Source organism: Malaclemys terrapin, chromosome 1 (assembly GCF_027887155.1).
Source record: "Malaclemys terrapin pileata isolate rMalTer1 chromosome 1, rMalTer1.hap1, whole genome shotgun sequence".
Lineage (NCBI taxonomy): Eukaryota > Metazoa > Chordata > Testudines > Emydidae > Malaclemys > Malaclemys terrapin.
This window is the reverse complement of record NC_071505.1, coordinates 26,676,901-26,700,909: the sequence shown is the minus strand read 5'-3', so window position 1 is coordinate 26,700,909 and position 24,009 is coordinate 26,676,901. Positions and strand designations below refer to the sequence as shown.

The 24,009-nt window shown below is 42.6% G+C and overlaps 1 protein-coding gene across 8 annotated transcripts in view; it reads left to right on the top strand.

Moving 5' to 3' along the window:
* Positions 1-24,009, top strand: part of SRPK2 (SRSF protein kinase 2) — a 278,856-nt gene that overhangs the window by 82,533 nt on the left and 172,314 nt on the right. For 3 of the 8 annotated variants that reach the window (XM_054018176.1, XM_054018121.1, XM_054018129.1), the window contains one exon: positions 3,267-3,330. The exons of 4 other annotated variants lie outside the window; for them this stretch is intronic. In XM_054018176.1, the coding sequence (XP_053874151.1) occupies positions 3,293-3,330 (38 nt within the window). In that variant the 5' untranslated portion in view covers positions 3,267-3,292. Of the gene's footprint in view, positions 1-3,266; positions 3,331-16,989; positions 17,031-24,009 lie in introns of those variants that run through there. One more of the 8 variants, XM_054018139.1, reaches the window with a different exon arrangement.

Below are 24,009 nucleotides of genomic sequence, written 5' to 3'. Positions count from 1 at the left end.
ACGAAACAACGTTAACTGGGACGATGTTAAGTGAGGAGTTACTGTATAGTCTTTAATTACTTGATCATTTACTATTTGTTTCCCTTGCAGGACTCCTGCCTCATTCAGTTAATGGGTAGTTATTCAATATTTCTTTTTGTCTTCCTCATTCAGTTTGTGGCCCCAGGTGTTACTTTTGATTGGGTGTTTTATGGTGCTCTCATCCTCCTGTCTGAGTGATTTAGAAAATACTAATTAATTTATCTTAACAACACCTCTGTAAGATTAAACAATAGTATTATCCCCATTTTACAGCTGGGGAACTGAGCCACAGAGATAGTAGGGGCAAAATTGACCCATGTCCACTAAATTTGGGTGTCCAACTTGAAATACTTATAGTCTATTTTTTTCAGAATATTTATCCTTTTTTTTAATAGAACTTTACATATTCAAAGCACAGCTGCAGTTGACTTCAGTTGTAGTAATTGGCATTTCTGCAAATCTGACCCCAGGGGTGTCACGTTGGGCACCCACAAAATGGGGAACACACAATTAGTAGACAGCTGTGAACATTTGAGTTTGAGAATTATTCAGCATCACATAGGGACTGTGTGGCAGAGGCAGGAATAAAATCTAATTATCCAGGGTGTCATTCAACTTCCTTAACCATAAGACCATCCTTTCTCTTCCTGCGGTCCCCTGCCTCAGTCACTACGATAACCGCCTACTTCATTACACCACCATGATTCATTCCCAGAGCACTATCCATTCGGGGTGGGGGGTGGCAAAGTATGTGACATGAATCTGTATCATAATGAATATGCATATAATGAATGGGGACCAAATTAAGATTGCACAGGCAACCTGAATTCTGGCATTTTCTAGCTTGAGTGCCTGAGTTTGTAATCTGATGTTCTTTTAACATAGACTTTTGGCTGTCATATCCTCAAGTGTGTATTTTTATTTTGTTTTTAAACAAACTGGAAAAACAGAAATTCTGCAATATGGAACCATACTGATTACCAGCTTGAGTCATCAGCAGATTTTGGACCTTCAGATCCATAGTGTAGAGAGACCTCTACCACTTGAGCTAACAGAGTGGTAGAAGTAGTTGGCTGTTGTCCTGTCCTCTATGTGGACCAGCCAGTAGAGGGGATTGAGACACATGCCTTGCCAGTGGATTTCGCTTCTGTTTGCTGACAGCAGAGGGGTGTAGCGACTTAGGACTCCTGGGTTCAATCCAGGTTCTGTCCGGAAGGGTTCTCTAATGGTTCTAGATCCTTGTGCCCCTGCTTTCCCTCTTCCCCTTCTCAGCCTGTCTCTGCTCCAATATGTCCCATCCCAACACTCCTGTCCCTGTCCCCGTTGGATCCTGTCCCTCCTCCCTCTGCTCCTATCCATACTCCCACATCTTGATTTCTGCCCTCCTTCATCTCTGCTCCTTTCTGTCTCCTGCACAGGTCCCAGTTCTTGTCCTTCTCTGCTCCTGTGTATCCCAGCTCCTGCTTCCCTTCCCACACTGCCTGCTCCTACCACCCTCTTCATCACTTCTGTCCAACCTTATGCTTCAGTTCCTCCGCCTCTTTTGTTGCATGTGGCTCCTGCCCCTCTCAATTCGTTTCTCCCGTCTGGTTTCTGCAGCTCCCTCCCCTTTGCTGCTCACCCCTTTGCATTTGAATCAAGTTGCTTCCTCCTTCTTCCTGCCTGGAGACATCAGGGGCACATGCAAGTACATCTCGTTTCTTATCTTTGCTCCCTGAATGGCCCCTAATGGCTGGGAGAGGCAATAGCAGGGAAAATCATGCTCGGTCCCTGAATGCCCATGATGGAGTATGCTCAATGCAGACAGGGACTTTGGAAAATTTAGCTACCAAATTCTAATAATCCTCTACTGAGCATGTGTAAACTGAGACTTTTTGGAGGCTTATAACTTAGCCAAATTTGTGCAGTTTGGGGAAAGCAAAAGACACATCCCAGACAGCAAGGTGACCTCCATCCTACTTCTTGCTTAATTTCAAGCCCTTGGTCCAAAGCATGGTAATGCTAGAGCTTCTTAATGAATTGGTTGTAAGTTTTTATTTTAACATGGGAAAAACATGCTTTTTCTTAATCTCTTGCTCAGAAATGGCTGAACTTTTTTTCAGCTGAAACATAAATGCAGTAGCCTGAGGCAAATCCCTGATATGGAAAATTTCAGCCTGAATAGTTAAAGTTTAGAAAAGTTATAAGCAATTGAAAACAGGGTCTTAGAATGGGAAGTGTCAGACAACATTAAATATAGGTAGTGCTTCCAGCTCTGCTATAATAGGATTTTAAGATTATAATCAATCAACTTTATTTTATGATAGTACCCTTTGATTTTCATCTGAAACATTTAAATAATAGACCTTCTGGCTACATAATCATCTTAAATTATTTTTAAAACCATCCATGTGTATTTGGTTTTGAGATCTCATGAAATAGAAATCACAGATGGTATGGGGTTATTTTTCCCCTTCCCCCTCCCCCTGTAGTCTGTTAGTAAAATTGATCTGGCTCTCAATATTTCTGTTCTAAATGGCATTATCAGGCCATTTCTTTTAGAACAAGTATTATGTATCAGCCCCGCTCGGCTAATGGGTGTTGCTGTTCATTGGTTGTGAGCATTAGGAGGGGCAATTAAGGTATTAGGAATAAAAAATTGAAGGTAAATTTAAATTTGGCCTTCAAAGTGTATTTGAAAGAGCACCCTGTGATCTTAACTTAAGAAATTCAGATATTAGAATATGCTGTTTATGATTTCTGATCCATATATTAAAGTAGTGATTAAATACTTCATTCTTTGTGACAAAAATAATTCAAAGAGCCATATTTTTCAGGGCTTTTGGAATGAAGATTCAGAAGGGTAGTAAATATGTTTAGGTAGCAAAGCTGCAGAATAATTTACTCCCCAAACTATTTGTTTGATTTTTTTTGTAGAAGCTGGAATTTGTGCAGCTGTTTGTAATTTGTTATGATAAGAATCATCTAGTAAATATGTTAGCTCAACCTCAAAAGAGTAACCACCCCTCTGCTTAAAAGAAATGGTACTTCCTGCTTTCATAAACAGTCATGTGCATAGTTTAGCAAGGCCTGATGCCTCTGGAGCTTTTTCGTTTTGAGCACCATTGAATCAGTCCTTACAGAAGTACTGTGAATCTTGTGGCCTCATTCTGAACAAAAGGGATTAGGAAAAAATCATTTGATAATAAGACTTTGGAAAGCAAGGGCAGGCAATCTTGGTTGTGAATATTTTCTGATTTTTCCAGAAATCAAGCAGAAGATTGAGCTGCTGATGTCAGTTAACTCTGAGAAGTCGTCCTCTTCAGAAAGGTACAGCTACATCTCTTGCATGAACAATTAACGGTGTAGCATTGCAAAGAAGCAGCATAGGGCATTTTTTTGTTGTCAGTTTGCTAATATTGTTGATGTATTGCATGCGGGTTATTGTAATGTATTGATTGAATTTGTGTTTTTTGGTTAAGCTTTGTGTCTTTTTGCAAAGGGTTATTGATTTTTGTTTTTAATGAAGTCTAATCAGCAGCAGCATGCAAATCATAATACAGCAGACTACTGATGTATATGTACTGTTGTTGCAGTCAGTCTATACTATTTTTTGTTTTCACCCAAAAAGCATCTTGATTTCTAAATTGTTTCAAAATTTGATTTTTTTTGTTTTGTATTGGAGGAAATCATTTTACAGTTACCAAGGTTGCTGTTAAATTTAGGTTAGTAGAAAATATAATTTGGTTAACCATTAAATATCCTGTTATGTTGAAAGGGAGTGTCCTTTGCAAATAGCTTAGGAATTGCAAACACACAAATTAGTCACATTCTGTAAGATAGATGTGGTGCTTCTTCAAGTCTGTGCTAGGAAATGGAACAGTCACTGCATGCAGTAATAATGGTTCATGCCTGCAGGTAAGGACAAAATGACTCAAGTGTTTTTAAAGCAATTATTTTATCTGTCAATCAGATTATTATAATTATAAGTAGCTGTTTCATTTTACATAGATATTTTAAAATATATTATTTTGTATTTTTGACATTCAGATTTTTGACATGCAATGTCCTCTTAGTGACTATTTTGGTGCTTTTAATAACCAAACCTGTTCAGTCCTGTTTTGCTTGAGATTTAATTTTAACAGAAACTTGTGTTAATAAAATTATTTCAACTGAGGACAACATAAGATCAGTTCAAATCAAAATATTATTTGAATTAAATCATTTAATCTGTGTGCAGCTGAGTATTATATATTTTGGAAATGAGTTGCCAGAATTGTCATTAGTAATTTAGTACACCTAAGCAGGTGTTTTTAGCTGAAATGATGTTATCTAAAATGTATTTGAATGAATGGTTAAACATAATAAAACATAATGGCAGTGCACTGGAAATCTAAGTTAAGGGAACATAGGATAAAAGACAAATAATTAAAAATGAGAAAGTGCTGTGGGGCAAGCATGGCTTTAAAAACAGTATGAGCAGTTTAATTGGATTTATGAGACTAGTGAGGGAAGACGTGAACTAAACCATGATATTGCTTTTCACTAGCTCTAGCATGACAAAATATCAGAGCAATGAGAGATACAGAAAATGGTGGGGGGAGTGGGTTGTTAAGTCACCTTTCCAAAATGGAGAAATGTAAGAAAAGCCTTGGGGTATTCTTGTGAGTATAAATTGAAAGTCATGAAGAAAAGGCCTAAGATGTATAAAATGTTTTGTTTATCCACCCCCTGCACCTCGATATCATATAAATTGTAAATGTTAGGCCAAATAAATGGTGGTGGTGATAGGAGAGAGGATGATGGGGTGAAAGTAGTACAGGAAACAGGTGTTAACTGTGATTTTTAGAGCTTCTGTGAAGGGTACGGCGATGAAGTGGTGAATCCAATTAGAATATATTTTTAGCAGCTCGAATGCTATGACAAAACTGGTGACTGATCAAAATATATTGTTGCTCAAAATGTGTGTCAAAATACAGTATGAACTCTGGGAAGAAACTGATGGCTTACCAACATGAACCTATGTCTCTAAAGTATTGTTATACATAATTAGAAATGGAGGAAAGGGTTTTAAAGATGCATTTTATGCTCATGAGCCATTAAAAATGCCATTGATTTAAAAAAAAAATTAAATTTGGCAAATGCATAGTTCATAAGTTGCTTCATGGTTTTAAGTATTTTAAGGAAAAAGGTAAATCTGAAAAGGTCAAGATAAAGATTAAAAATTGGATATTGTGCATGCAGAATAAACTTTCTACAATATTTAGAGATTTTTGAGCACTGTGAGATACTACTATTTTAGTGATTTGAGTTGACATTCATTAGTTACGCAGTTTATGGGGTCAGAAATCAGCAAATAAAGACTTTCACACAGTCTGTCAGATACAATATACTGAATTTATTCGCTACACAGTAGGAAACAATATTATCTATCCATCTAATATTATCTATCCTATTAACTTCCCTTCTATGACAGAGGTGAGCAAACTACGGCCCGCGGGCTACGTCCGGCCCGCGGGACCCTCGTGCCCGGCCCCTGAGCTCCTGGCCGGGGAGGCTAACCCCTGGCCCCTCCCCTGCTGTTCCCCCTTCCCTGCAGCCTCAGCTCACTGCGCCGCCGGCGCAATGCTCTGGGTGGCAGCGCAGCTGCAGAGCTGTGGGCTGATCTGGTGCTCTGTGCTGCGCGGTGGCGTGGCTGGCTCCAGCCGGGCGGCACGGCTGCCTGTCCTGGTGCTCTGGGTGGCGCAGCTGTCGGGTCGCCAGCCACCGGTGCTCCAGGCAGCACGGTAAGGGGGCAAGGAGCAGGGGGGGATGGATAGAGGGCAGTTCGGGGTGGTGATCGGGGTGGGGGTGTGCATAGGGGTCGGGGCAGTCAGAGGGCAGGGAACAGGGGGGTTGAATGGGGGCAGGGGTCCTGTGGGGGGGCAGTCAGGAAGGAGGGGGGGGGTTGGATGTGGTGGCGGGGGGGCAGTCAGGGGACAGGGAGAAGGGGTGGTTGGATGGGGGAGGAGTCTCGGGGGGGGCAGTCAGGAATGAGAGGAGTTGGATGGGCGGCGGGGGGCAGTCAGGGGTGGAGGATCCAGGGGCGGTCGGGACACAGAGTGGGGTGTGTGTGGATGGGGCAGGAGTCCCAGGGGGGCCGTTAGGGGATGGGGGGGTTGGATGGGGCAGGAGTCCTGGGGGCTGTCAGGGGGTGAGAAGCAGTGGGGGTCGGATAGGGGGCGGGGGCTGGGTCACGCCTCGCTGTTTGGGGAGGCACAGCCTCCCCTAGCTGACCCGTCATACAATTTTGGAAACTCGATGTGGCCCTCAGGCCAAAAAGTTTGACCGCCCCTGTTCTATGACCTTTAAAAATTACAGTATAAAAAAGCTGTTTGGTAAAAGAAATCTATACTAACAAATGGGTGACATTAAACAATAAAAGTAAGAGCATTTAAAGCAGGGGTTCTCAAACTGGGGGTCGGAACCCCTCAGAGGATGCGAGGTTTATTATATGGGGGGTCGCGAGCTGTCAACATCCACCCGAACCCCTCTTTGCCTTCAGCATTTATAATGGTGTTAATATATATAAAAAAGTGTTTTAAATTTCTAAGGGGGGGTCGCACTCAAAAGCTTGCTATGTGAAAGGGGTCACCAGTAAAAAAGTTTGAGAACCACTGATAGTGTTTGTGAAACTCTGTCCTTAACCTGTTGTGCACAGGTATTGAGTCTGTATATGGTATATACATAATGTTTATATGTAAAGTTACTGTTTGGGCACACATTCAGTCTTACGTTGTATTTTGTTTCCATTTTCACTTATGAATATAGGACTCCTCTGGTACTTTGAGCTGCCCAGTGGAAGATCTAAATGAGTCTCTGGTTTGGTCCCATGTTTTCCAGGCCAGGAGGGGTTAATAGAGGATGCTTGCACCCTGGGGGTGGGGGGTGGGAGGGAGGGACGATGAGGGGGAGGAGAGGTTAAGATTTATGCATTGACACAAACTGTACCCAGTGTGAGTGGAAGGGATGAGGGAAAGATTGACCTTCTGCCTCTCTTCTCTTTGAAAAAGGTGCTTTGGTGTTTGCAGATTCTACCTGAGGAAAAGGCATGTTCTTTTTTTAAGATCAATATACTGTCCTGTCAGGCAGGAGTAATCCTTAGTAGGAAGAAGGTGGGAATAAAAATGAAAAAAAATTGCTGTGTTTTAAGAAGGCTCAAATTCTTAAAATCCTGTTTTCTGATCCTGGGTTAGTTACTATCTCTCAGGTTTCCTTCTTTTTAAGAGGCCCTGATATGAAGTGAAACTAACAAGGAAGTGTGATGATGGAGGCTTTAGGACAAGGAAGCCTCAAGTTGATTAGAAGGGCAACAACCTCAAAAAGGAAAGTAATACAAATATGAGACACTTTTTCCCTATGATTGGAATTACTTAGTTGGGATTCGGGGGCTACTAGATCAGCATTAAAATATATTTTTTCTGTATGATCTTATTAAACATTTCATTTAGTAGACTCACTTAGATATAAATTTAGAAATGTAGAGTAGGGTGATAACTGCCCCAAATAAAGGGAAGTTTCAGCATATCATCTGTGTTAACCTAAGTTTTTATTTTGCATGATTTTGAAGGACAGTCCTCCTTTAAGAGAAGATAACATTAATGAGAAAACATATTACAAAATCATATAATATTGGGAATATGCTCACTTACTGTACCTCTTGCTGTATCCCTCTCTGCAGGTAGCCTAAGCCTGCATTTTCTTTGGCTATTCAGTAGTGGATACATGAAGTTGCCAGCAGAGTTCTTACTGCAGCCATTAGAGAGCTGGGACCAGCAGTCATGGGGAGGGAGTCTGCTTTTCAAGAACCTGTAAAAGAAGGAAAAACATCATATTTACATCACAAATTCCTGTCCCCCTTTTGTATTTATTTGGTGCATTCAGCACTTTAAGCTACAGCTGCACTTTTAGAAGTGTGGACGTGCGCATGCTTGTGTGTGCCTGTATATCTGTATATGAACCTATTTTGTAGAACTCCTTTCAGAGGATGCCTGCGGACTTTACATTTTAAAGATAGAAAAGTCACTTCATTCACCTGTGTCACTTTACAATCACTGAACATTCCCTAATAAATTTAACACACAGTATATTAATATTTCTCGTAAATTAGAACAAAGTGCTCAGTAAACTATATTTACCGCTGTGATTTCTGGATCTGGAATTTGTGATCTGTCTTCTCATTGATGTAGTTTGACAAAAGGTGTTGTTGTGTAGCTAAAGGTCACTGACAAGGTTAATAGTTCTAAAATATTTAACCTAACCCTTATATCTTTTGCAGACCCTATATGTGTATTTTACTTTAAAATGAACTCACACTTCAATGCTCTTATTTATTATTATTATTATTATTTTAAAGATCAATATTAGGCCTGAATTCATGAGCAGTCTTACAATAGCAAACCAGTGTATACGTATAATGGAAAAAATAGTGTTCAGGTTCCAAGGTGTTTTATAAATAGCAGCAAGAGGAAAATATTTTCAGATCATAAAAATATCTTGACAATGTCTTTTTTTTTTTTTTTTTAAATCCAAATGTGCAGTATTATTGATGGGGATTGTGTAGGGACAGCAACTGGTTCTTTCTTGTATTTTATTTCCATTCATTTTGTAGCCTTGAGCCTTTTTCACTACTCTCTCTTTTTGTAATTGATCTATTCAGAGCAAATGAAATGTATGCTCTTGATGCATTTACATTCTCCCTAGATTGGTCCATCTCCAAGAATTCTGTCAGGAAGAAAGAGAAGTGAAAAGGAAATCTAAATTAATGAAAAAGAAGGTGAAGGCCTAGGACTGTCTCTATTCTCCTTACTTAAGAAAATAACTTATGCTAGTTGTTGCAAGATCATGTTGTGAAAGGGGGTGGGGAGATTGTAGCGTTCTTTCAGAAATAGCAGCCAAGGTTTTTAAGGGTCCATAAAGTGAGTTGTGTGTTGTATGTATGTATGTACACACTTCCCCCCTTATACAGTATTGATGTAGAGTAGTGTCATTTGCTGATAACAAATAGTAGGGCTATGACATTCTCACAAGTCAATTTCAAACAATATTCAGCTTACTATCTTTAATATGACATGGCATCAGTGTTAATGTGATATAAATATGTTTTGGAATAAGTGCTAGATAATGGTGCATTTCATGGTTATAACCATATTGGGGTTTTGTGACATCATAATAAGATTGAAGCCAGAATGATATATCATTTTCCTGGAGTTATGTGTTTGCTTTATTTTGACTTTCTCTAATTTTATTTAATGTGCTATAAAGATATTAAATAGGCAGCATTCACTTTTCCTCTTAACCCCTTTATCTTTTTGTCTTTATACTTCTTCCATGGTGGTTGTTCCATTTTTTTAACTAGAGTAATAAACAAAAGTAAGTTTCTAATTGGTATAGTTTCTAATTCAGAACAATCCCAATGTGTTTTAAGAGCACTTCGCTCTTTGCTGTGCTGCTTTTAACTTTCAGTTTTTATTAAAGATAACTTGGGAGATGTCCGCTTTAGCGATTGTTCACCCTTTGGTCCATTCCTGTGCAGCCACAAGGGCTTGACGGCCCGAGAGTCCAACATTGGCACAGACTTGATGAACCCATTTTAATAGAGCATCTGCCTGTGGGCCACCTCCCTTCCTCGGTTGGTGGAATTTTATCTCGGATGTTACAAGCCACCGGGAGAATGGCATTCGCTGGAACGTGTTGTAGCATTCTCGTGACATGTCTGAAAAGTTTAAGATGCCATTTGCAGACAATGGCCCCAGTAGTCTGTAGGCCGGTGCGGCCGTAAACATCTGCATTACAAATAGTCATTCCGCTTTATGCCCAATATATGATGTTGGCATTTTGTGTCCACTGTGATTATACATTATATTTCACTTTTCCTTTTTAAAAATAGTGAACTGACATTGCTTTTAATACCACTTCATGTTGGGTTGCTTGATATGTAGTGTAATTTTCATGTTAAAACAATCAGCCTGTGATACCGTTAATGTGCCAGATTTTTAATGTTTATTTTAAGCAAAATATGAAAGGAGTACAGGCATGAGAAGTTCTGTTGTAATTCGCAATTGTGCTGATGTGAAAAAGCAGTGGAAATTGCATGTTTGCATGGTAAAAAATAGTAATTTATAGATAAGGTGTTCTACCCATGAATTAAAAACTTTCTGGACATCACATCTCTGATGGGTATCCCCCCACCCCCTGGGGTGCCACCTGATGTACTGGGGTTCCACTGAATCCACCCGTTCCACCAGCCTGGGCTCCCTCACCCTGTGCTGCTGGTGGAACGGGTGCGGCCCGTGAGCCGTTTTAAGCTGGCCCCTGCTCTGGCTGGAGCGCTGGGTCGGAGGCCAGACCACGCGGCTCGGCCCCACTCCGGCTGGGGTGCAGGGTCGGGCCACACCACGCAGCTCGGCCTCGCTCCAGTCGGGGCACAGGGTGGGGGCTGTACCACATGGCTCCTGGAAGCTGCGGCATGGCCCCGCTCTAGCTCTTACGCACTCCAATGGGAGCTGCAGGAGCGGTGCCTACGGATGGGGCAGCGTGCAGAGCCCCCTGGCCGCGCCTCCCCTTAGGAGCCGGAGAAGGGACATGCCACTGCTTCCAGGAGCCGCTTTAGGTAAGCACCACTTGGAGTGTGCACCCCCTGAGCCTCTCCCCACACCCCAACCCCCTGCTCCAGCCTTGATCCCTCTCCCGCTCTCCAAACCCCTCGATTCCAGCCTGGAGCACCCTCCTACACTCCAAACTCCTCATCCCCTGCCCCACCCCAGAGCCCGCACCTCCTCCCGCACCCCAACCCCAATTTTGTGAGCATTCATGGCCCGCCATACAATTTCTATTCCCTGATGAGGCCCTCAGGCCAAAAAGTTTGCCAACCCTTGTTATAGAGAGTAAACTCTTTAGGATAGTGATTGTCTCTTTTCTGTGTTTGTACAGAGTCTAGCACAATGGGCTGCAAATCCTACTTAGAACTCTCACTGAGTGTGACTATTTTGGGCAATATGTTTAAAGGGCTTCTAAAAAGGACTTAAAGTAACATTTCTATGCATATAAATGTCTGTCTTAAAATCCTTTTATCTTGCAGTCTTCCAAGGTTTAAAAGTAAGCCATTGGAAAGTTGGGGATAGCCACTTTCTGGTATTGCTAATTCTGAAAGCTGGTAAGATATCCAGATTGTGAAACCTGTAACTAGTTCAGGACTGAATATTCCAACCTATGGCTTGAAATAGTGTAATTTTGAGAGGTAAGAAAAAACAACATTTTCACAGGTCCTCTCTTCCTAAATTTGTTCTGCCTCCTGGCAGCTGCATGCATGATATCCAAACTTATTGACACCTTAACCTGCAGAGCATTAAAAAATAAAACCCAACAAAATATTGAAACATTTCTCTGGAACCTTTTCTATAAGTAATTTTTTATTAGCCTGTTTCAATAGTCAGCATCCAATGACAACCCTTCACATTCTTCTTGGCCCTGCCTCATCCATGGTAGACATTCAGCACAGGGAGCCCCAGTTGCTGCCAACACTGCAGAGGTAAAACAGCCTTCATTTATTCTAGCCCAGCACCCAGTTTCTCTCAGGGATAAAATTCAGAAAAATTCCTGGAAGTGTCTTTATTCTCAAATGTGGCTCTTCTACAAAAACACATTTTTTTCACTCAGGGCCCTTTATTCAGAGTAAGTACTCTACTATCTTCCTTGTGACTAACCACAGCAGATCCATCTCTTGATTCCTATTTACCTATTCAGTTCCTTAGGTCACAAGCAACAAGGACTTTAATCACTCAGGACTTCATCCATCCCCTGGTGCCTCTAAGGTAAACATTTCCTCCTCCCCTCACACACCTCCACCCCCTGCCTTCTGGGATTTTAGTACATTAAAATATTTCATATTCCAATATGAGAAAGAGAGTCCAAACGCTGTCCCCATATGGTTAGTCTCAAATTTTATCTAACTGCTTTTCACGTAAGGATTATTACAGGGTCTTAGTGGTCTAGAAAACCATGTCAAAGAAAAGGAATCTATCATTATTCTCGGATTACTCTGTTTTCTTCCAGAAATAAAAGAAATGAAAGTCCCACAGAAAGAAATCCTCTATGCGCAAGAAGCAAATCCTTGTCTTTCTCTTTATCATTAGAATTCCAAAGTCGAGGAGAACATAGAAAAGATCCAGAAAAAATTCCTCTCCAAATGTGTATGACACTAAACTTAAAAGCCCTTGACATCTGGTCAAATTTGCTGAAGACATAGACTCAAAGCAAGAGACGAGGGTAAGACAACCTTATGGTGTTCTGTATCATCACCAAAAAAGGCTTAGCACTCTTTTACATTCTGTCTTTGAGAATGTAATTCTGGTCTGGTGAGAGTGTTCCTGCAAACACAAATGGCTCAAAGAGGAAATAATTTTTATAATGTATCCAAACAGAAAGCAGACTGACGCTTCCAAAATGTGAGGTAGTGGCCGTGAAGAATACAGTGAATCTGGTTAATTGTGTTTTTGTGTTTGGAAGGAAAATTCTTTCCTCAAGGGCTGATAGAGAGAAGGATGAAGCAGCATCTACTGCTCTCAAGCATGGCCTTCTCCTGCTTTGCCGGTGTTGTTAGAGAGACAAGGTGGGTGAGGTAATATCTTTTATTGAACCAACTTCTGTTGGTGAGAGACACAAGCTTTTGAGCCACAAAAAGAATGACTACACAGCAAAGAGAAACCCGTGACAGGCTTGTGCTAGCCGACTTGGGCTTGCGAAGCTCAGGCTGTGGGCATAGGCACCAACTTTTCTTGGCACCAGTGGGTGCTTGCCCCTGGCCCCGCTCCAACTCCACCCCTGCCCCAACTCCGCCCCCTCCCTGCCCCATTGGACTCCTTCCCCAAATCCCTGCCCCGGCCCCACCTCTTCCCACTTTCGCCCTCCTCCCCCCTCCCTTCCAGCTCTTTCCACCGCGAAACAGCTGTCTTGTGGCGGCAAGCGTTGGGAGCTAGGGGGAGAAGCAGGGACGTGGTGTGCTCAGGGGAGGAGGCGGAGCAGAGATGAGCTGAGGTGGGCAGGGCGGGGAGCTTCTCGTGGGTGCAGAGCACCCACCAATTTTTCCCCGTGGGTGCTCCAGCTCCAGAGCACCTACAGAGTCTGCGCCTATGGCTGTGGGGCTATTTAATTGCTATGTAGACTTCCGGGCTCGGCTGGAGCCTGAGCTCTGAGACCCTACTATCCTGCAGGGTGCTAGAGCCTGAGCTCCAGCCCAACCCTGGAAGTCTACACAGCAGTCAAACAGCCCCGCAGCCTGAGCCTCATGAGCCCAACTCGGCTGGCATGGGCCAGCTGCGGGTTTTTCTTTTCTGTGTAGACATATTCACAGAGCTCTTCTTCAGGCCTGGGAAAGGAACTCGCAGCATCACAGCAAAATGCAAGGTGGAAAAGATTGTTTGGCATAAGTTCTTAGCACATATTGTAAGGGACCGTTCAAGGTTGTGTGGCCCGTTAATTCCTCTGTAGTCATAGGATAAAAAGAAGGGGTTAGTGGGTTACAGATTATTGAAATAAACCATAAATCCAGTGTCTTTATTCAGTCTGTGATTTTTAGTGTCTGCCAGAGTAATGCATTTAATGGGCTACTCTACCTTGCATGATCCCTTATAGTATATGCTAACTACTTACATGAGCAATGCATTTGTAGCTGTTCCACCTTGCATTTTGCTGTGATACTGGGAGCTTCTTTCCCAGACCTGAAGAAGAGCCCTGTGTGGCTTGAAAGCTTGTGACTCTCACCAATGGAAGTTGGTCCAGTAAAAGATATTACCTCACCCACCATGTCTCTCTAATAACCTGGGACCAACTCAGCTACAAATGCATTGCTTATGTTATGTTAGTGCTGTTTAAAGCCCTCCCTCTGATAGAAGTAAGTTGCTAAAGACAGCTCTGGACAAAATACTCCTACCTAGCTCCCTCTGCTTTACCTCCAGGCAAATAGCAACAAAAATAGTGATTGGAAGATATATGTGTATCAGATCCTGGAAGTTTCTGACCAGAAGAAATCTTTTCCTTTTTCCAAGACCATTATTAATATAGACATTTTTCTGTTTTTCTGCCTTGTCACATTCCCAATGATCTTTGCCAATGTGTTAATGACAGCAGCAGCTGTCAGAAGAGGATTCACATCAGTTCCTTTCTTGACAATGTCCTGATTTGAACTTCTAAAGATCTACAATTAACTCAGGATACAAAATCCATGAATCTCTTACTCCAAGTTTATGGTCTCCTTATAAACTCCAAGAAGAGCCAGTTTATTTTGAAGTGTTGTACAATTTGATTTAATCATTACCCCAACTCAATTTATAGAGAGATGTGTCTTTGGAAAGGAAGACTCAAGATTCTTTCACTAATCCACCCTCTGCATACTTGACCGTCCTCCACATTCCAGACACCTTCAAGCCTGTTGCGGATATTCATCTCACATTTATATTTACTGTCTTGGACAAGGCTCAATACACAGCGCCCATAGCCATTACTGCTATCTAGTTCTCCAAACACCTGCTCCTGCACTTGTCACAAAATTTCTGTTTACCAAGAGGTGATCTTATTTCTAGAGTAGTTTCTTCCAAGGTTTGATTCAAGCTAGAATACCCCATCCTGGAATCAGATGTCAAAGTAACAGATGTCACACACTTCTGATACAAAACCCATTCAACTCAACATACAGTAAAGAGACATTGATATGTGTGGCAGGCATCCTGGAGCATAAATTGGCTGGAGTTAAAGACGATCAGTTTAGTCCTTCAAACCCTATAGATAAAAGTGGGGGGAAAAACCAGGATGTCTTGGTAATGACAGTCAATAGAATGGATCTGGCCTATGTAAAGAAGCAACAGGATATCAAATATCCCTTCTTTGAAAGAAAGCAATGTCTTTGCTAAGCTGGACTGAAAGAGCCCGACATCAGTCTGAACTTTGATTGTCAAGGGAAAACTCAGCTCCATGACAAAGTGGCTAAGCAGGCAAAAAGCAGATCCAAAGAATGCACCAGTCAGTGTTCAGCTACTGACATTTATATTTGGAGTTCCAGGAATGGATCTCTTAATTTCATAGGGGAACTGTAGGATAGTTATGAAATTATAGAATTAAAGTTAGTTTAAGTTTGGTTACGAAAATAATATACTGTAACAGCTTTGTTATCTGGCATGTTGGGGACATGGGGGGTGCTGGTAAGTAAAAAATTCCGGTTAACTAAGAGGGAGGAAGTTTCGGTGTGGGAGGGGGCTCAGGGCTGGGGGTTGGAGCATGGGAGGCGTGGGGGGCATGGGCTCTGGGAGGGAGTTTGGGGGTGGGAGGAGTTTTGGGGTGCTGGATCTGGGCGGTGCTCACTTTGGGTAGCTCCCCACAAACGGCGACATGTCCCTGCTGCTCCTAGGCAGAGGCGCGGCTAGGTGGCTTTGCACACTGCCTCTGCCCACAGGCGCCATCCCCACAGCTCCCATTGGCCACAGTTCCCAGCCAATGGGAGCTGCGGAGCCAGTGCTTGGGGTGGGACGGGGACAGTACACAGAGCCCCGGTGGCCATTCCTCTGCCTAGGAGCAGCAGGGACATATCGCCGCTTTCGGGAAGCCATGTGGAGCCAAGTAGGGAGCCTGCCGGCCCCGCGCCATCCAGACTATAAACTGAAGTTTCAATGAAGATCAGAAATGCTGGTTTATAGAGCTTTCCGGTTGGTAAAGTGCTGGATAACACAGCTTTTACTGTATTTGCTTTATAGTTTGTGGCAGGTAAGTAGAATAAAGCCCTAATCAGCAAGTAAAGGAAGGCCGTGAGAATAGTAAGTTGTAAGACCAGAATTTAGTGGCAAGGATGAATGTATTAAAAAGTAACTAATAAAATAAAGGAAAGTTTTCTCTCAACGATAGGGGACTGCAGTAACAAGGCAAAGAAAAACTGTCTTGTAAGAAACAAGTACATACCTTCCCACATCCCAGTGTTATCTTGAAAATGAGGTCCATGTGAAACCAATGGCAATGGAAATAAAAAACAGTGGGTAAAGAGAAGAGGGGAGAGGGGATCAGAAGAGAAGGCCTTGGAGGAAGGAAAGTAACAAGGGTAAACTGTCTCAGACTGAGATTTAGCTGAAGGGAGCAGTGTGGTTTTAGTTGAAGGTAACAATTATGTATTTAAAATGTATAAAGAGAGCCATGAATCTGAGGGTTTTTATCAGATTGGGTCCAGTCATGCTGGGGCCATTATGAAATGACTCTTCTCTGGTCTGGTCCATTTGTAAGTATGAAACTGATCAGATACTTATAAATATTTTATTATTGTATTGGATGTAGTAATGCTTATTATTTAGACTTTAGACATGTGTAGAGCAATGTATAGGTATCATTTGGCTTTCGGATTAAAGAAAGGAATTTCTGATTAGTTAATGTCTGGTGATGCCTATGTTTTTAATATTCATGAGTAATAATTCCAACAGAATGGTGACCATGAAGGGACCCCACACATACTAATTTCAGTTGCTCTGAATTCTTGGAAACATACAAGATAGTTACCAAAGAGGTCTCTGGGTCCTCTGTAGGGTTTTCAAATTAAAGGGAAACACAGTAACATAAAGAGAAGTGGTTGGTGTGGTAAATACTGGGGTGGTGGAATTTTTAGCTCAGCGTGGTGGCAGTCCACTAAGTGCTGCTGAGATTTTAAAGAATAAGAATCCCTGGGTAGCCATGGAGAATATGGTATCTCTGGTACTTTCTTAAGTAATCACAAGGCAAAGAAATAGCAGATCAAGGCAAAAGTTTTACAAGGACTGTATTTAGTCAGTACAGCCTTGCATGCAAAGTGTACTGAGTTAATGAATGAATGCAAAAAGCATATAAGATAAACTTAAAGCTGTTGAATTTTTCTCTAGACACCAGAAACAAGGAGCAGTTGCCCTGGATGCAGATTATCAACCCTAGCCAAGATTGCTGTATTCATTTCTACCAAGAATGCTCTTTTCTAGGGCTGTTAAAAGGTATTGTTGGGGCTTACCCAATACAGCATTAGAATGTGGTGCTGCCTCAGTTTCCTCTTGTTGGAGTTCTCAAAAACTGCCCTGTGACACCTGTGTAAGTCAAGCACCCCTTTCTGTGGTCTGGTTTGTAAAAAGAATGTTCCTTTTTTTTGGCCCAGCTGGCTAGCCAATATTCACATCCTTGCCAGATTCTTTCTAAAGGAAACAGAAACTAACTGTATAGTAGGAATTTCTTTGATGCAGTCCTGTTTATTTGGAAAGAATGTTCCCAAAGTCCTGTTTCTCGGAACGCAGTATAAACAGCAGCATGTAGTGTCCTGTCTCACAATTTCCAAGTCTGGTTTTTCAGCAAGGCCTCTGCTAAAAATAAGCTCTGTCTCTCGTCTTCTTCCCAGGGCCAGACTCATGGCTGTCTCTCTTGCTTTCTTCAACTTTCTGCCTCTCACACACACAGATGCAATCAACAAGTCCCTTAGCTTCTGTGTTTTACAGTCAGTCCTACTGAAATTCCTCTGCCCACACAAAGCTGACTTGCCATGTGGCCTGTTGCCTGGGGCAGTGGCTTCCTATTGTTTCCAGCTATCACTACTGCATAGAGAGGCATGTAATTGTTCCTCCTATTTAGCATAAATCCAAATCCATCACCTGGGACTAGGCAACTAGGTACATGGGCCATGTCACTCTATTATTATTTTTTTGTATTATTGTATTGCTTTGGAGCCCTAGTCATGGACCAGCACCCCATTGTGCTGGGTGCTGTACAGATACGCAACAAAAACAGTTTCTCCTCATGCAGCTTGCAATCTAAGTATAGACTAGATACAACAGATGGAGACAAACAGGGGAGTACGAGTAAACAATGAGACAGAATTAGTCAGCATAATAGGCAGCGGTGTCTGTACACTAGCATTGAATAGTTTTTTGGGTTTTTTTTCCTTCCATCCTAACAAAAATGAGCTTTGAGGAGGGATTTGAAGCTGAGTAATCAGGTAGCTTTGTGGATGTTCATGGGGAGCATCTCCCAAGTGCGAGGGACAGCATGGGAAAAAGCATGGAGGTGCAAGTTTGAAAATTTAACAAATGGGCGATGGAAGCTGGCATAACAGGCTTTTTCGAGGTGAGTGTCAATAGCGAATAAGAGATGATAGGGTGGCCACTGCCCAGAAGAGCCTTGAAAGTGAACACAAGCTCCTTACATTTGATGTACTTGAGGAGGAGGTAGTGGAGGGATTCAAAGAGAGGGTTGATGTGGTCAAAGGAATGGGCTAAGAAAATGATCTTTGCAGCAGCATTCTGAATGGATATGAATGGGGCAAGATTACATTTGTTTAGGTCAGAGAGAAGGATGTCACAATAATTGAGATGATGAGCACTTGGACAAAAAATTTAGCTGTGTGGATGGATAAGAAAGGCTGTAACTTACAGATATTATGCAGAAAGAATCTGCAATACTTAGGGCTGGTCCACACTAAGCCCCCAGTTTGAACTAAGATACACAACTTCAGCTACGTGAATAACGTAGCTGAAGTCAAAGTATCTTAGTTCGAACTTAAAGGTACTTACCGCGGGTCCACACGTGGCAGGCAGGCTCCCCCGTCGACTCCGCCTACTCCTCTCGCGGAGCAGGATTACCGGAGTCGACGGTGAGCACTTCCGGGATCGATTTATCGCGTCTAGACAAGATGCGATAAATCGATCCCAGAAGATCGATTGCTTGCCGCCGAACCAGCAGGTAAGTATTGACGTACCCTTAGACATAGTATGGATGTGAGGGACCCAAGGGAGAAGTCCGAGTTGAAGATAAAGCCCAGGTTATGGGCCTGACTGACAGGCAGGATGATGTTTTCCACAGTGATCGAGAAAGGAGGTAGTGAGATGGCTTGGGGCAGATGATTAAGAGTTCTGTTTTAACCATGTTGAGCTTGAACTGACAGCTAGACATCCATGAGGAGACATGCTGAGATTTTAGTTTGGACAGAAGGGGACAAGTCTGGAATAGAGAGGTAGATCTGTGAGTTGTCACCATAGAGGTGATAGTTATCTAACTATGTGTTTGTGGATGAGATTACCCAGAGATAAGGTGTAGAGGGAGAAGAGAGAGGGACCAAGGACAGAGCCCTGTAGAACCCCCACAGAAAGTTGTAAGGGAGTTGAGGAGGGTCCTCCAAAGTACATGCTGAAGGAGTGATTAGGGAGATAGGAGAAGAACCACGAAATGAAGCCAAGGGAGGGCAAGATTTCAAGAAGAGGCGTATGATCAACTGTGTCAAAAGGCAGCTAACAGGTCAAGGAGAATGTTGGGTGTACTACTGTTTCTGAGCTTTGCTTCAAGACGTTTTCCACTCATCTCATCCAGAACACCTTGTCCAGTTCTGGGAGAACACTTTATCCACTTCTCTGGAATCCAAGGAATCAGTTCAACTCCAGACTTATCACTGAGGTTTCTTTATTGGCATAAAATCAAACTACACTTGAGTTGAGCAGGACATAATCATGAATCATCTAATATATACACTTACACTTAATACCGTTGATTGATACATCATATCACACACTTAGATTGGTCTACTAATTTTTGTAACCAATCCCTGTACAGATGATGAACTGCCCATAAATTGCAAGGTATGCTAGTAAGTAAAGCTGCATCTGCAAGTTTATCACACGTTGCTCTTTTTACTATTTCTTAATCTACTAGCTACATATTATTTACAAGGCCACTTCTGAGTTTATGCTTTGTCTATTGTGAGCTTTGTTTCCTTACTTCTCTTCCTTCCTTCCTTCTTGCATTGCTCATGCAAGGGCTACAAGCTTAACTAGGCTGAGGTCAATTGAGACTTTGGCAAAAGCAGTTTCATTGAAATTTCAGGAGTGGAAGCTGGAGTGAAGAGGAACTAGGATGGAATTGGAGGAGAGGAACTCCAGACAGTTATTGTCAAACGTGTGTTCAGTGATCTTAGGGATGAAAGGGGGAGATGAAGTGATAGTTGCAGAGGCAAGTGGGGTTAAGATGGGTTTTTTAAAGATGGGAGACACTACAGCATACATGTATTGTGAGAGGAAAGAGTCAGAGGCGAGTGAGGTTAAGAAGAGTAAGGGAGAGGATGAGAGTCTGCATGAGGGAAATCAGGATGGGATGGGGTTATTGGAGCAAATAGAGGAATTAGAGGAGGAGAGCAGATGAGAAACTTTTGTGTCTGTGATGGGAGAAGGAGGTGATAGAGAAGGGTGAAGAGAAGGCTGAGAGGAGGGGGAATGTGTGACAATTTGGGAATCTGTATGACTTAAGAATTTTATGTGAGATTTTGGACTCTGTATATAACTGTCAGACTGAAGATTCTATTTTAGACATGGTGGCCTTTACTTTTTCTGTGGTCCTGTTAACCTCCAGGTTGGACTGAAATTCCAAGGAGTAGTGATATAGGGCTGGCAATAGAAGATCATTGACTTAAGTCCTCTTGCAATGAAATGTGATTTCTTTAAATAGGCAGGCTCATCTCTCCTGATAAACTAGTTCTCCTGGGTAGGTCACTGTGACGTTGTGCAGTCTATATGGTTTTATAAAAACTTGATAATAAGTCAATATAATGTAACTGAGATAGTTTTAGAGAAAATACGGTAATAAGTGAATGTAAGTAACTGGGATATGCCTCATGCAAAAGGTCTCTTGTAAGGTATCATTACAAAGCTTATAATCTACTGAGTATGATCATCTGATTTGTATAAATGTACCACTCTTGTATCTAAAACTAGAAATATAAAATGTAACTCTGAGGGCCTATTGTAATTGTGTAAAGTGTGGGCCATTAATGATGGTTTGGAATCTTGATGACTCCCATTGTCTGCAGATGGCTGTATTTACCTGTGAGTCTTCCTGTATATGTGTGTGCTGGCAAGTGAGTAATGAAGTCTTGCAGTGACATGTGATCATGTCACCTGAACTGGAATCCATCTTTAACCTGGTGCTTTTCCAGTGAGGGGGGGTGGAAACCCAGAGAGACAAAGAGTTCCCGCCTTATGCAAAAGATATATAAAGGGGGGAAGAGAACAGAGAGGGAGAGAAGCCATCATGAAGAATCCCCTAGCTATCACCTGAGCTGCAACAAGAGCTGCACCAGGGGAAAGAATTGTGCCCAGGCCTGGAAGGTGTCCAGTCTGAGAAAAACTTACTGAAGCATCTCTGAGGGTGAGATTATCTGTATTCAGTTTGATTAGGCATAGATTTGCGCATTTTATTTTATTTTGCTTGTGACTTACTTTGTTCTGTCTGTTACTACTTTGAACCACTTAAATCCTACTGTCTGTATTTAATAAAATCACTTTCTATTTAGTAATTTACTCAGAGTATGTATTAATACCTGGGGGAGCAAACAGCTGTGCATATCTCTCTATCAGTGTTATAGAGGGCGAACAATTTATGAGTTTGCCCTGCATAAGCTTTATGCAGGGTAAAACGGATTTAATCTGGGTTTAGACCCCATTGGGAGTTGGGCATCTGAGTGCTAGAGACAAGCACGCTACTGCGAGCTGTTTTCAGGTAAACTTGCAGCTTTGGGACAAGTGATTCAGACCCTGGGTCTGTGTCTGGAGCCAGACGGGAGTGTCTGGCTCAGCAAGACAGGGTGCTGGAGTCCTGAGCTGGCAGGGAAAACAGAAGCAGGGGTAGTCTTTGCACATCGGGCGGCAGCTCCCAAGGGGGTTTCTGTGATCCAACCCGTCACAGTGGCGTAGTCGAACAGGGTCTGTGCACAGCTGATTGCTTTGAGATACTGGTAGTGATTTTAAGTGAGTTTTAAGTGTGGTGGCTGGAAAACAGACAAAGTGGTTACTGGTTTGTTATTTTATGTTTGCTTATTTCGGGAAAGGGAAGTAGGGACAGAAAAGGAAGCAAAATAAGTAAGAATGAAGATCAAAAGAAGTTAAAACTACACAAGTTGCAAATTGCCCAGAAAGACTGAACAATGGGCGCTGGGAATGTCTCTGTTAACTAAGAAGCCCCTGAGCTGAATGCATCTCAGTTTCAGTGAACTGCAGATGGGTGTGGCCCAACCTCTGTCTGTGCTGAAGCTGACTGGTGTGTCTAATTTAGCAAGACAGGAGTGGAGGGGTGCCTGTTCTGGCAGGAGGGTGTTCTCTGTGGTATCCCAGCTCATCAAGTGATGGTCTCAAGGGAAGATAAATGGAAATTGATGTACAAATTGCCTGGGGAAAGCCTGACCTGGAAAAAGAAAAGGCTGCCCACCAGCCTGGACTTAAGAGACCAAGCAATTAAGACCCAGAAGCATGACCTGGCTGTAATGGAGTGGAAGAGGTGCACAGAGACATGTATCCTGGAGCTGGAAGTTGGGGTCCTGGTGACTGCTGCGGTGGGAACAAACCCCAAGGACTCTAGCTGGAAGCAAACCCAACCTGAGTGAAAGGGGGGGGATTTTGCTGGCCAGCGAAAGGTCCCTCATAGCTGGAAGCTGTGAGCCTACAGCTGGGTCAGGGTCTCTTTCCCTTTTGGGGGACACAGGAGTGTCTGCCCCATAGGGGAGCCCAAAAACAAATTTTAGGTATACTGCCTCCGCCATGGTCAGTGTCCAAGTCTCTGGCAGTAAGTTCAGGAGGAGGGTGTGACGTTGTGCAGTCTATATGGTTTTATAAAAACTTGATAATAAGTCAATATAATGTAACTGAGATAGTTTTAGAGAAAATACGGTAATAAGTGAATGTAAGTAACTGGGATATGCCTCATGCAAAAGGTCTCTTGTAAGGTATCATTACAAAGCTTATAATCTACTGAGTATGATCATCTGATTTGTATAAATGTACCACTCTTGTATCTAAAACTAGAAATATAAAATGTAACTCTGAGGGCCTATTGTAATTGTGTAAAGTGTGGGCCATTAATGATGGTTTGGAATCTTGATGACTCCCATTGTCTGCAGATGGCTGTATTTACCTGTGAGTCTTCCTGTATATGTGTGTGCTGGCAAGTGAGTAATGAAGTCTTGCAGTGACATGTGATCATGTCACCTGAACTGGAATCCATCTTTAACCTGGTGCTTTTCCAGTGAGGGGGGGTGGAAACCCAGAGAGACAAAGAGTTCCCGCCTTATGCAAAAGATATATAAAGGGGGGAAGAGAACAGAGAGGGAGAGGAGCCATCATGAAGAATCCCCTAGCTATCACCTGAGCTGCAACAAGGGCTGCACCAGGGGAAAGAATTGTGCCCAGGCCTGGAAGGTGTCCAGTCTGAGAAAAACTGAAGCATCTCTGAGGGTGAGATTGTCTGTTTTCAGTTTGATTAGGCATAGATTTGCGCATTTTATTTTATTTTGCTTGTGACTTACTTTGTTCTGTCTGTTACTACTTTGAACCACTTAAATCCTACTGTCTGTATTTAATAAAATCACTTTCTATTTAGTAATTTACTCAGAGTATGTATTAATACCTGGGGGAGCAAACAGCTGTGCATATCTCTCTATCAGTGTTATAGAGGGCGAACAATTTATGAGTTTGCCCTGCATAAGCTTTATGCAGGGTAAAACGGATTTATCTGGGTTTAGACCCCATTGGGAGTTGGGCATCTGAGTGCTAGAGACAAGCACGCTACTGCGAGCTGTTTTCAGGTAAACTTGCAGCTTTGGGACAAGTGATTCAGACCCTGGGTCTGTGTCTGGAGCCAGACGGGAGTGTCTGGCTCAGCAAGACAGGGTGCTGGAGTCCTGAGCTGGCAGGGAAAACAGAAGCAGGGGTAGTCTTTGCACATTGGGTGGCAGCTCCCAAGGGGGTTTCTGTGATCCAACCCGTCACAGTCACCTAACAACAAAGTCATCTAGTAAGAGACTGATCCAGGAATCATCAGACAGAGGGATTAGAAGGTTATAAAGGTCAGGAGTTGATCTATTCGGGATCAGCGCTGGTCCTTGAGGCCTAAATCAGGTGGGCTGTAGCACTCCATTTCTGTGAAGGGGTAACAGACTGAGGGTATGTCTAC